The 14,323-nt window shown below is 38.5% G+C and overlaps 1 protein-coding gene across 3 annotated transcripts in view; it reads left to right on the top strand.

Moving 5' to 3' along the window:
• WWOX (WW domain containing oxidoreductase) overlaps positions 1 to 14,323 on the top strand; it is a 554,700-nt gene that overhangs the window by 130,403 nt on the left and 409,974 nt on the right. For all 3 annotated transcript variants that reach the window (XM_083370591.1, XM_083370592.1, XM_083370593.1), the window contains exons 6-7: positions 1,341 to 1,526; positions 7,684 to 7,948. In XM_083370591.1, coding sequence (XP_083226717.1) covers positions 1,341 to 1,526; positions 7,684 to 7,948 — 451 coding nt within the window. The remainder of the gene's footprint in view (positions 1 to 1,340; positions 1,527 to 7,683; positions 7,949 to 14,323) is intronic.

Here is a 14,323-nt window from a genome sequence, read left to right as displayed (position 1 = left end):
GCATGAGGGGCATGTTGGGAAGATAAGCATGTAAAATATTTATGATTTAATATGTACAGCTATAGTATCTTTTGCTGCAAATAAAGCCGTAAGCATTTTGCAGTTTTATAGCTTTTATGGCTAATGAGAGAATTTTTAAAGGGTCTGTGTGTACAGTATTTTAATTAAAATTTTAATTTAAAATAATAAAACCATGAAGAATATTACAAAGTGCAATAACAATCGATATAATGGAACTTTTAACAAATACATTGATTAAAAGCACTACTTGCTATAACTTTTTTAAAGTTTTTTTTTAAAGTGGATATGAATCTTTGGACTAATATACATGATTATACTTTCGTCATTGTTTTTTAACAGAAGTGAAGAAAATTTCTTAATTCTGGACTTTAAGCATGCTTATTTATGAATTAATGTTTCCTATTCAATATAACTTTTGCTTCTGGAGTACAGCTATGTAACTTATGAATGTAATTCATAGTTTTCTTTTGAGTCCTGCTAAAATGCAGACCAATGTATCCTTCTGTAGAAGAGAAATGTGTGTGTTCAATGCCCAGAATTTTATCATTGGGAAGGCCATTGCTGAGAATCTTGGGATTTAAAGTCCACAGATCTGGAAGTTACCAAGGATGGGAAACACAGATGTAGACTATGAAAAAAGTGACATACTGATCAAGTAATATACATTATGATAGCTGAAGATTTGGACCATGGGCTATTTGGCACTTAGCAATAGCACTTAGACTTATATACTGCTTCACAGTTCTTTACAGCCCTCTCTAAGCAGTTTACAGAGTCAGCATATTGCCCCCAACAATCTGGGTCCTCATTTTACAGAACGATGGAAGGCTGAGTCAACCTTGAGCTGGGGAGATTCAAACTGCTGGCAGCCGGCAGTCAGCAGAATTTGCCTGCAGTACTGCATTCTAACCACTGTGCCACCACAGCTCATTTAAACTTGATAATAACCATTATTCTAAAGTAGTTCCTATTCAGTGAGATCTGGAAGTTTTGTTTGGCTCGAGTAGCAAATAACTATCTCATATTTGTAAAATATTCACTGAGTTTGCTCCACTTTGTTGTGACGTTTCTTGAGATAGATATGCAGAAGGAATTTCCTCCCTGGAAACCCAACTATATTTTTCTGTATAAGAGCATGGGACAGATCTGTCAACACTGTAGCTCTGTGACAGCTTTTATGAGGTATGTTTTTCCCCCCCCAAAATGGCACTGAGGCTTTTTAATTGGCTAGAAATAAGGACACAACTCATCTGAAGGCCACCATTTTTTCCTGAAGATTGCTCTAATTAAATATACAATTTCCACATTTGTGTTTACAGAGCTCTCCATGTGCTAGTCTGCAATGCTGGTGTTTTTGGTCTTCCTTGGCAATTAACTGAAGATGGCCTGGAGAGGACCTTCCAGGTGAATCATTTGGGACACTTTTATCTCATTCAGCTCCTCAAAGATGTTCTTTGCCGCTCAGCTCCTGCAAGAGTTGTGATGGTTTCTTCTGAATCACACAGGTTAGTTCTGGAGGAATGTAGTCGGCATTTTTTGAAAAACAATTGAACCTTTTTCCTGAGACTTTCACTGAACATTTTTAGTGTTTTGATTTTATTTCTTACTTTTTCCCCTGCTTGCTCTGGAACAAATAGTTTGAGTCAGTTCCTAAGTGGGAAAAATATATATATTTTAATACAATGTTAAATTTTGAGGTTGCCTGACTCCCAATGACTGGGAGCTCCCAAAATTAAAAGTACAATTTCATACAACAACAAGCTTCCATAAAGCAACTACCATGACCAGATATCCCTCCATCTGAAAGGATCCCATTTAACCATCTTAACTCAAAGCCAGTGTATAGTGTTTAAAAGAAAGTTGTGATAGAAAATAACTATGTTTAGAATTCTATATTTGAAAACTATTCTGTAGTGCAGTGAAAGGATGGCCAAATTGGCCTTTTTGGGATGTGCTGAACTTCTTCTACCAATCTGAGTTATTTTAGTCAATGACAAGGAAGTTGGGAAGCCATAGTACAAAATATTTGGAGAGCATCTACTAGAGTGCTAGGTGGTCAACCAAAAAGCACCCAGAGTGATTCTGATCCGTTCACACAACTCGACTTTATTTCACAGCGTTGTTAAAAAGAACTAGATGAAAAGAAAAACCATTAGGATTTGCTTTCTTTCATGTGGCATTTGAGTAGCCTGCTGGGGCTTCAGAGTAGGAGGAACCCAAACATAAATTGAATTTAATGTTTGATTGATCACATCTGATTGATCTTTGTCTTTCCCTATGCATTAAAAATTACAATGAAATGGTAATGGCCCTAGGATTGTCCTCTCAAGGCCTTTAGATGCCACATGGTTTTCTTCTTCCACAAGTGGCAGAGACCATTTACAGGCTGTCCTGGGAGAGATGCTTTTTGCTCACTGCTACGGTTCTTGGGATCTTGTGTGCCAAAGTAAATAAATAAAATATTCAGATGCTTACTGGAAACTAGGTGAATTGGACCGAAGATCCAGTTCTGTGACTAAATTGTGCCTTAGTTGTCATACTGAAGCAGAGGAAGGCTTTTGTTCTGCTAGCTGATGAAACAATAATTGATTAAATCTGAATGGTGTGGCTTTTATTGATTTGTCATTCAACATCTCCAGTACCATGCCAGGAAGAATTCACCTTTACTCTAATTGGAAGCTAATGCAATTACTTTTAGATTAAATACACATTTGTGATTCTCTCTCTCTCTCTCTCTCTCTCTCTCTCTGTCTCTGTCTCTCTGAATATGTATGTGTGGGTGTTTCTTCATGGCTGGGCAAGGAATTTCAGAAGGACCAAAGGAAGTAGTGTGTTCTGAATGCTTTCACCACTAAATCCTGATTTGGAAACTCTTTTGCTTGAGATTGCAATACGGCATAATGTTTTCTAGTGGCTAGGGAATGTGGAATTGGCAAAGCTGTTGTTGACTAACTCCTGTCTTCTTCTAGCCACCTTTGTAGCGAAGCCCACCATCCTTGAAAAATCCTGTTCAAAATGCCTAACAGTATCAAAGCTATTGCTTATGCTGCTCAGCTAGCATCTCTGCCCCCCCCTTTGTCTGTCTGTCTCTCTCTCCCAAAGTAAGAAAACCTAGCAATGTTTTTTGTTCCTAAAATAAAAATAAAAAAATAAAAACCTTTCTTCTGTGCTACAAAAACGTTTTGACTAGGAATATCTAGAATGTGCTTATTTTTCCCCTTCTTCATGTTTCAACTATGCAGTGGGAAGGATGCTTCTGACTCTCTCTTTTTTTAAAAAAAAATCACTTTTCCTAAGATGTACAGTAGCTCCTGGGATTTAGCAGACAGGGAATGGCCCAGAGTTAGGCTGAATCCTCTTATTAATTCCAGTATAAGGACTCTTGATAGAAAGGACAACATCGCCGAAAGATTGACTTTAGCCATTTTAAATTTATGATGGCTGAAATGAAAGGAAGCAGTACAAAATGCCCATATCAATCCTGCCCAGAGTGACGACATGAAATGTCAATTAGGTGAGAACAATCCCAGCATCAACAAAGTCCTCTAGGCCCTTACTTTTATAAATTGTGCCACGTTTTTCTGCGTTTCTATGTTTCAAGTGTGTGAAAGCGAGCAGTGGAGTTCCATTGCAAGGCAGGCCAGTTGGGCTAGCTCCAGAAATATGAGTATAGCTCAAAGAAATATAATCCGTCTAGCCCCCCTCCATGTTGTAAGATCTAATCCTTCCTTCACACACACGCACACGCACACACACCCATCCTGCCCAAACTGATGAGGCTTCCTGGATGAGAAGCGATACATCTTCAAGGAAAGAACAAAGTCCAGTTGCTTTTGGAAAAACAAACAAACATCTTTGAGACACCCATAACCTGAATGACTTAGACATTTAGCACAAGAATTAAATCTCCCAAATGGGGGAAGGTCAAGGCTGAGAAAGAACAAACAAAATATTGTCCTCTGTTTACTTACTCAAGATCAGCCAGGGTTTCTGGAAAACCTGTCCCCCAATATGTAATTGGTGTGTCTCCTGATCCAACTACTAATTGCCTCTCCATTTCTCAGGTTTTGTCATGCATTAAATTAGATGTTTAAATATGATCATTGAAAATGGCTGCGAGTTTTACCATATCCGTGAGAAATTAGCAGGACGAGTTCACTACCTGCTATGTCTTATCACATACATTTGCAATCTATTTGAAAATACCAAAGCCAGTGTCAATCATTTTTTTTCCTGCTATACAAAATAATTCCAACTTTCCTAAGCATTATATTAGAATAAGTGGGAATATTTGTTGTTAGTTTGTTTGTAACTCTAATTCCAACACTAGACCTTTTTAAGAAACTTAAAATATAGGCTTTCCTGCCTAAGCAGGGGGTTGGACTAGAAGACGTCCAGTGTCCCTTCCAACTCTGTTTATTCTATTCTGTTCTGTTCTGTTCTGTTCTGTTCTGCTCTGTTCTATTCTATTCTGTTCTCTATTCTATTCTATTCTATTCTATTCTATTCTATTCTATTCTATTCTATTCTATTCTATTCTATTCTATTCTATTCTATTCTATTCTATTCTATTCTATTCTATCCTTTTCTTAATTTAAAAGGCCATCAACTTAATCCAGCCTCACTTCTTTATACCTACTGTTGGACTTCAGTTCCCTTCCTCTGTAGGTATTGGCTGTGCTTGGTAGGACTGATGGGAATTGGAATAACTGAAGGGATATACGCTCTCTCTGGCTGTTTTCAGAATCACTTTTTCAGATGTTGAGAGAATGGAAGAAAGGAAAAGGAACATGTGTCCTGTTCATCCAACTGAGGACTGGAATAAGTTTGTAGAGCCATTTTTGAAAGCCCAACAAAGATCCAGAATATTTGGGAATTTTGTGCATTCAAGAATATAGCAACTGCAATAGCATTTAGACTTAGGTATATACCCGCCCCACAGTGCTTTAGTTACAGGACTCTCTGGGCTGTTTACAATGTCAGCACATTGCCCCCAATTCACAAATCATGAATTGTGAAAGTCCATCAATGTACTAGGAAGCCTTACAGCACTTCAAAGCATGATTATCTGTCACAGCATAGATGTTGCGTCTTAATGCCTGGCTCTGTAGAAGACAGTTTGGGGAGCAGGCTACACCACCTCCTTCCTTCCTTCCTTCCTTCCTTCCTTCCTTCCTTCCTTCCTTCCTTCCTTCCTTCCTTCCTTCCTTCCTTCCTTCCTTCCTCCCTCCCTCCCTCCCTCCCTCCCTCCCGTCCATAAAATATTTTTCATTTTTTTCCTACTCCTATGCAAATCAAATGTGTACATGTATGCTTGTGGTTATGTACAAGAATCCAGCTACTGCCTGTAGAATATTTCCATGGTTTGCCACTTTGTTAGAATAACATCCACAAACAAACAGCTGGGGTTTAGTGACTGTCAGACCAAACTAAAAACACTTAAAAACATTAGACTCTGCCACCACTCCTTCTAGCTTTGTTCACATTTTTCTTTTATACCTTAAAAACTATTGATGGCGAATCACCTCGATTACTGCCCCTTTTTAAGCCATCAATTTTTAATCTGAAACAATGCTGAGAAGCAGCAAGTCTCATCTGTAGTTATTTGAGCACTTAGATTCCAGAGTGTGGAAGGCTAGTGCACTGGAAAGCAGAAAGAGGGGAAGATCAATGGCTAAAATTGTCCTATTAGTCAGCTTGGACTTGCAAAGAGGGGAAACGCATAAATCTTTTGCCCCAATTACAGTGCTTGCTAATTGCAGTTATTTACTCTCTTCTCTCTCTCTCTCTCTCTCTCTCTCTCTCTCTCTCTCTCTCTCTCTCTCTCTCTCTCTCACACACACACACACACACACACACACACACACACACACATACACAGAGAGAGAGAGAGAGAGAGAGACAGACAGACAGACAGACAGACAGACATCCTTCATTATTTTCTGAGGACTAGGAAAAAATGTCCTTGCCTTGTTGGAAAGGTTATTTTGGAAATAAGAGACTGAAGTTCATTCTGTTCTATTTACAGTGTCCTGTCTCTAAATGTTTTATATATGTATATGTATTAATATTTTTGTTCTGTTGCTCTTAATCCTGTGCTCACTGTTCTGAATCACAATGGTGTATGGCAAGATAAAAAGGACAAGTATAAAAAGTGGAAAGAGGGGCATATAACTAAGTCAGAATATCAGCAAATAGCCCGTGCCTGCAAAGATGAAGTGAGGAAAGCTAAGGCTCAAAATGAACTAAGGCTTGCGACCAAAGTCAAAAATAACAAAAAATGCTTTTTTCAACATATAAAAAACAGGAAAAAAGTTAAGGAAATGATTGGTCCATTAGTGGGGGAAAGTGGCAAGAAGGTGACAAGCAACATGGAGAAAGCAGAACTATTTAACTCGTTTTTTGCATCTGTCTTTACACAAAAGGAAAAAAAACAACAGTCCAACCTATCAAAAACAGTACCATAAAAAACAGATTATAAACACAAGTTATGATTGGCAAGAAAATGGTAAGTGAGCACTTATCCAGCCTAGACAAGTTCAAATCACCAGGACCAGATGGATTACATCCCAAGGTTCTCAAGGAACCATCTGAAGTGGTGTAGGGTTTCCTGTCTGAGCAGGGGGTTGGACTAGATGACCTCCAAGGTCCCTTCCAACTTCCGTCCATCTATCCAGTTTTAATCACCATTGCTACAGCAAAGAATGTGGTCATTTTTGCAGAAAGTTCACAATTGTTATTTAGTGGGAAGCATCCAACTGCCTGTTGGGTTCAATCCAGATAATTTACAATTAGAAGGAAGATTGCCTTGGTCCTCCAAGAATGATAGGTAAGGTCTTTGAAAAGTCCATGTACGTTTGTTTCAACTTTGGAGTCTGAACATATGCATAAGAGTTTGTGATAGAGGATAGTATTAAATCTTGCCATCAACAGAATCAAGGATGTGTAACATATAACTCATTCTAAAACTATTTCTGCAAATTAGGAATATATTTGTTGCTGTTTGCTATGCCAGGATAATTACAGATTCAGAAGCATTCTCAAAATCCATATTTCTGCCTACCCTGGATTGAATCTGGACAGTTTGGGGAGCAGGCTATACCCCTTCCTTCCTTCCTTCCTTCCTTCCTTCCTTCCTTCCTTCCTTCCTTCCTTCCTTCCATCCATTTAATTAATTAATTAATTAATTTAATTTAATTTAATTTAATTTGTATACCGCCCTTCTCCCGAAGGACTCAGGGCGGTGAACAGGGCAATAAATACCAAAATACAAAAATTAACAGATTAAACCATAGTGCCCAAATACAATAAATAAATTACTTAAAAACAATAATTAAAACCCAAACCCATCAGACCAGGCCGGCTTGTTCAAACAAATAGGTTATTAGATCACGTCGGAAGGATTGAAGGTCGGGAGCCATCCGGAGCTCAACCGGTAAACGGTTCCACAGGTCAGGCGCACCCACAGAGAACTCCCTCCCCCTGGGGGCCACCAGTCGGCATTCTCTGACCGGTGGCACCCTGAGGGGATCCATCCATCCATCCATCCATCCATCCATCCATCCATCTATCCATCCATCCTTCTTTTTCTTTCCCAAAGAACCAAACAGAAATTTTATTGCAACACTCATACAATTTTTTTTGCTTGTTCTGGCTTTGAAGGTTCGTGAATATTAAAGAGAACTCGGGAAAACTTGACTTCAACTTGCTGTCACCATCAAAGAAAGATTATTGGGCTATGTTGGCCTACAATAGATCTAAGCTTTGCAATATTCTTCTATCAAATGAACTAAATCGTCGGCTTTCCCCCCATGGAGTTATCTCAAATGCATTGCATCCTGGAAATATGATCTACTCATCCCTTCATCACAACTGGTGGTTGTACACCCTCCTATTTACTCTGGCTCGGCCTTTCACCAAGTCACTGGTAAGTGCACGATACTTTATACATGTTGACTGATTGAAAGATTGGCTTTTTAGAAATTCACTTATACCTATTGCATTTTCAACTATTCTTAAATTTGTTGATATTGACCATTGATGTAATGGTGGCCCTTGTGGTCAAAATAGACTGCATCCCTTGATTGTTTGGGTTGACAAACTCTTGTGCATTTTCCGAGTCATGTAGTTTGGTTCTGCGTGTCGTATGTCTGAATATGAGTCCCTGCTACGGTTGAAATTTGAGAGAAACCAGAGCTATACTTTGCAATGTGTTTAGGGGGGGGGGAATCCCAGTCAAAATGGGTTACATTGACAAGTATAAAAAAATATTCTCTATATAAAAAACGAACAAGTAAGCTTGAAATATACTGTATGAATGATTAATTCTATAGCACCTCATTGATGTCTAAATTTAGGAGTTGTATGTTTGCCACAGTTCTGCCTTAGAATAAAATGTTGGCATTGTCAAATAGGAGAGTAAATAAAGTATCATGTGTTAAGGCTGAAAGAGCCTAGCAGATGTTCCAGCAAACTGAATTTTTAAATCTTTTGCATTAAGAAAGGATAGAAATCTGAGCTGATTGGGTTACGCTTCCTAATTCAGTGCACAGCCAATGGTGGTGGTTGAGTTTTAACAGATGTGTTGTGTGCTATCTCTCTTTAAATGAATGGGAATATAATACTGGAACTATTGCAGAATTATAATGTATAATCATGGGGGGAAAACCCATTTTGACCATTGGCAAGTGATATGATTTTTTAGAAATGAATAGAAGAAATAAGGGAAATTACAGGGATTTGAAAGCTGACTGATAACAATCCCTGATTTCTTATTTATTTCTTTTGCAACATACATATGACTTTGGTTCTGTACAGCTGGTAGCTGGCAAGATTTGTACTAACAGTGTTTAATCATCAGTTAGTGTGAAAGAAATGTGCACATGATCCCAATTGCTGGGTGGTTTTTGTTTTTTTTCTCTACTGGTATATTTTTGCACGCTGTTTATTTAACACGTTTATGTAAGCCTAGGAACTCTGGAGAGTGAACATGAAAAAGAGTAAACCCAACTGTAGGATCTGTTTAAAAGAAACTAGGTTTCAACTCAACAAATTCAAAAGGCCCATTAGCTCATCAAAAGAACCACCTCCACACTATGCTCCATCAACGTCCTTGCCCCAATGCCTGCAGGAAGATCTAGGACAGGGGTCTGCCACCTTGACAACTTTAAGACTTGTGTACTTAAATTCCTCAGCTATGCAGGCTGAGGAATTCTGGGAGCTGAAGTCCACAAGTCTTAAAGTTGTCAAGGTTGCAGACCTGTGATCTAGGACTTCTCACTCTCCCTGAAGTCTACAGGATTGGCACTGTATATCTCTTGGGGGGGGGATGGTAAGGCAGGAAGAGAAGATAACTTTGTGGTGCTCAGTAGGTGACCGTATTTGACACTAGGGCTTGGAGCAGGCCCATTTTCCAGATCTAGTGGGACAAGTGTTGGGGACTGGGTGTGAATTATTTTGTGAATTTTTTTTTAAATATCTGAATGGCAGATACAGGTATTCCTTGACTTACAACCACAACTGGGATGGTTGTTAAGTGAGTTTTGTTTTCCTTAAGTGATTCAATGCAGTTGTTAAGTGAATGGTGTAGTTGTTAAGCAAATCTGGCTTTCCTCAGGATCTTTGCTTGTTTGAAGCTAACTAGGAAGGTTGAAGATGGCAAATACATGACCCTGGGATATGGCAACTCTTGTAGATACACACTGGTTGCCATTTTGATCGTGTGTCCATAGAGATGCTGCAAAGGTTGTAAGGACTAGTTGTAAATCCCTTTTTCAGTGCTGTTCCAACTTTGAACAGTTGCTAAATGAATAGTTGTGAAGCCAAGGATTGCCTGCAATTCTACCATTGCCTTTTCTCCTCAAAATCCAATTAACCAAGAGAAGTAAACGTAAAACATTATGATTTATCTGTGGAATAAATGCTCAGAAACAAAGAACTGATGTTCACGATCAGACTTTCCAATTCTGAACAACTTTAGTTTAGGGTGAACTGTATTTCCTACTTTGCTTTGGTTTGTGTGCTGCAATGCCTGGAGAATGCTAGATGTGGAACAGCTGTCCAGTGAGAGCCAGTTGCACAGAAGACAATTTGTCAAGATGAGGATGAGTTGGTGCACCACAAAAGTGTTGATACATAGCCCAAATCAACTCAAGTCAGCTGAGAAGTGATTGTGCCTCCAGCTTCCATAATTATGGAAAGTTTAATTTTTTTAAGGCCTTTGTCCTTGGCCTATGTATCTCAGATCTAACCACTACAATAATTTGCAGCATAAGTATAGATCTAAGGGGAATTGCAACAATAATAGTTATTTTAGTCTGAAGAGTTACAGTATTAGCTGAAATATTTTGTCTACTTCTATTAGTTTTATGGAGCTCATATTCAACCTCCGTGCTTCTGATTTTGACTTCTTTGTTCTGCCCAAATTGTTGAACTCATTCTATAATGCTATGCTGGTCAGTGACCAAAATAAAGATTTTGATTTGATTTGATATTCCATAGCCCAAATAATCAAGACAGTCTTCAAGCAGCAGATGTTTCAGTTGTTATCCTTGTACAAAATCTGCTGGCTGACCCAAACCACTAATTCGTTTTTTTAAATAAAACCAGGACAAGTTGAATCTAAACAGACACAGCAACCTTGAAAAACCCTTTAACTCATTTTTTTTTTAAAAAAATCACTAAAGTGGTTTCAAGTCTTCGTTCTAGGTTGTCTCAAGATGCCAACATATTGCACTTTATAAAAGTTCCCCATTTCAACCAAATGGTTTATTTTGATTCTAAGTAATTTGGGAACAAAGGCTACAAGGCATGAAAACTTCTAAGTGTGATCCTCAGCTTCTTGTGTTCCACAATAAATCAGAACAGAAAACTGTTGTGTGTATAAAACAGGCACCATCTCTATTGATCCTTTGGTGTCTTAAATCTGATAATGGTACAAATATTCAAATAAGGTAACCTGTGTTATAAAATGCTCATTTGTGTCTATCCACACTCTTCTATCTTAAGGAAAAAGAAGCCTGAATTTGCTTTTGAGAAAGTTGAAAAATAGGATTATCCCGTTTTTTTCGGTGGGGGGCGGGAACTGGTCTGTTGTAATTGTAATGGTATATCATAATTTCACCTCCGGGTGAAATTCAAGGTGCTGGTTATCACCTATAAAGCCCTACATGGCCTGGGTCCGGGGTATTTGAGGGAACACCTGCTGCCGGCATCAAACGCCCTTTGCCCAGTGCGCTCCCACAGGGAGGGTCTGCTCAGGGTCCTGCCGGTAAGAGACTGCCGGCGGGTGACACCCAGGGATAGGGCCTTCTCAGTGGGGGCGCCTGCCCTCTGGAACCAGCTGCCGGTGGAGCTGAGGACTGCCCCCGACCTCCGATCATTCCGCCGGGGCCTGAAGACCTGGCTCTTCGAGCTCTCGGGCCCAGGCTGAGGAGACATTCATTTTAATTGGGGTTTTTAATAGTACAGGGTCGATTTAATTTTTTTAAAATTGGGTTTTAACTTTTGTATGGTTGATTTTTAACTCCCTGTAAACCGCCCTGAGTCCTCAGGGAAAGGGCGGTATATAAATGCAATAAAATAAATAAAATAAATAAATAAATAATTGTATCTTGTATTTTCATGGCTTTCCCGTTTGATACATATTCACACTTGATGGGAATATATTCACTGAGGCAGGAACACAGCAGATAAGGCACAGAGGTTTGTGTGTAGACACATATCATTGCTTCCCAGAGTTCCTGAAGTTAAAAATAGTTGGGTCACTTAAAAATTACTGTGCCATTTCCATACCTAGCATTTCCATTTTTAGCTTCCATTTCTTTTCCCCGAGAGAGATTGGGCTGTTTCTCCCTTCAACACACACTTAATGATATTGAGTAAGTTTCAAATACTTAAGGCTTACATTTATATATTCTCCAGCTCAATTTTTTTGTTATATACAAAAGAGGTATGTTGCTTGCTTTTCGCCTGTAGTTTGTATTAAAAGTTCGCAAATGAGAGTCTGAGAAGATAATCAGTTGCTGAAATGGAAAACAAACAATTATTTCTTAAGAAAGAAAGGGGGCAATGTTTACATTTCTAATAAACCCATTTCAGTTTATTTATGGCATGTTATATTTGTTCAGTGAATACTTTAATTTTGTTTGCAAAACTCACAATGCTTGATACTGACGCCCAAAGCACAGACTTTGGCAAAAAAAACAAACAAACAAACAGACTTTGGCAAAGATATACTTTAATTTTAAACATCTGTGCGTTAGGTAGCCATAGTATATCTCAAAATTGGGTTTTCAGAGAGCCCTTTAAGCCAATGACTTCTTTCGCCTGTAAAATTAATCTGCTACAAATGACATTAGATATTGAAACTAAAACCTATCAAATAATTATAAAATATTTTTGTTCCAAATTGTGAGAGTCACGAAAACACGGTGGTGATGACGAAGAACAAAGTTATGTCAAATTTCTAGTGGGGAAAAAGAAGGGGAGGGAATACATCAGCCAACAGTTTAACTTACGTGTTTTTATTTAGGATTTGATAGAAAAATCAGATGGTACAATTTCTCCTCTAAATAACAACTTCCCTAACATGACATTTGTACCTCCATCATTGGCTGTTGTTAAAAAAATGTCTAGAATATGAGTCATAGGAAAAGCATTTGCCATAGTTTTGTTTTGTTGGTGTGTGCTGTAATTAAACCACATTATTTGTTGAATAAGAATTTAGTTTGCTTACCTAAGAATTGTTAGTTATATAATGCTTATATAGGTAAAGGTAAAGGTTCCTCTGCACATGTGAGCTAGTCATTTCCAACTCTAGGGGCCGGTGCTCATCTCCGTTTCAAAGCCGAAGGGCCAGCGCTTGTCCGAGGACGGCTCCGTGGTCATGTGGCCGGCATGACTAGACACCGAAGGCGCACGGAACGCTGTTACCTTCCCACCGTAGTGGTCCCTATTTTTCTACTTGCATTTTTACGTGCTTTCGAACTGCTAGGTTGGCAGAAGCTGGGACGAGTAACAGGCGCTCACTCTGTTATGCGGCACTCGGGATTTGACCCGCCAAACTGCCAACCTTCTGATCAACAAACTCAGCGTCCTAACCCACTGAGCCACCGCGTCCCTTAATGCTTATATAGTGTCCTTCAATTTTGCATCATCAGTTGCTTTAGAGATTGGAAATTTTAAAGATTAGAAAAATCAGGAAAAAAAATCAAGTTATGTCAAGAAAAGATCCATACTCTACTTTGACCCACAGCTAAGTTTTTTTTTAAAAAAATGGAGGAAACAGGCTGATTTTTTCTGCATTCAACATTTTGTGAGAGAAGCCAAGATAACACCTCCTTATGCTTTCTTTTAAAATGTCCTCTCTTTGGATCTGAAAGTCCCGTAGGATCTTACCTTTCTTCCACTTGAAGAATGTTTGTGTGTGTATTTTGTTTTTTAATTTTATAGTATTATAATATTTTTAATTCATTGTTAAGGTGACCTTGCGTCAAAATCCGTACTGATTCATGCTATATGCTTTATTAGAATAAGAACAATTATTCCACTTATGTCTAGCCAAGCAAGCAAATGGTTGAATAAAGAGAATAGCAATTATTAAGTAATTATGAATGAAACAATGCTTGATTTTTTTTTCTCCTTTTTTAAAATAGGCAGGACCCCATATACTTTTGTACATATTCAATATTGTACATATTCCATACATATACCTATGGCTTTCAGTGACACACATGGGTCTGAATCTGTTTTATACTGATCTTTTTTTTTTTGTTCCCTATCCATAACGTGGCATCAATCAGTGCTTAGAAAGACAAGCAATTCTAGACACTGAAATGCAAATACAAGAATAATAGAGAAGATGGATTCCTTATTTCTTCCTACTTATTTTTGGTCTGCTTCCTGTGCTTCTCCTGCTAATGAACAGGGTACAAAAAAAGATCTATCAGGAGGAACTACATAACATAACATTGCTCTATTCTGCTTCCATCAGTATTTGTTATAGCTCCAGCTGTATGTGTAGGATACAGGATAACTACTGTGCTCCTAAAATAGAAATTCATAAAGCCTTCCATAAAGCTCGACCTCTATAAAGCCTAGACTAGAACTTAGTATGTGGTTGGTTTTCAAAATCCCATTTTTCCTCCTGCTTGAAATTGCAAAAAATACAGGGAGGTACAGAAACTTGATTGGTCATAATATTGTTCCAGGAGGAGAGCCTTCTCAGCCGTTGATTCTACCCTTTGGAATATTTTGTCCTCTGGAGTAAGGTCGGCTTCAACCCTCCTGATCTTCCAAAAGA

This window comes from Vipera ursinii, assembly GCF_947247035.1.
Source record: "Vipera ursinii genome assembly, chromosome: 10".
NCBI classification, from domain to species: domain Eukaryota; kingdom Metazoa; phylum Chordata; class Lepidosauria; order Squamata; family Viperidae; genus Vipera; species Vipera ursinii.
Note: the sequence above shows the minus strand (reverse complement) of the source record. Positions and strands in the feature narration are given on the sequence as shown.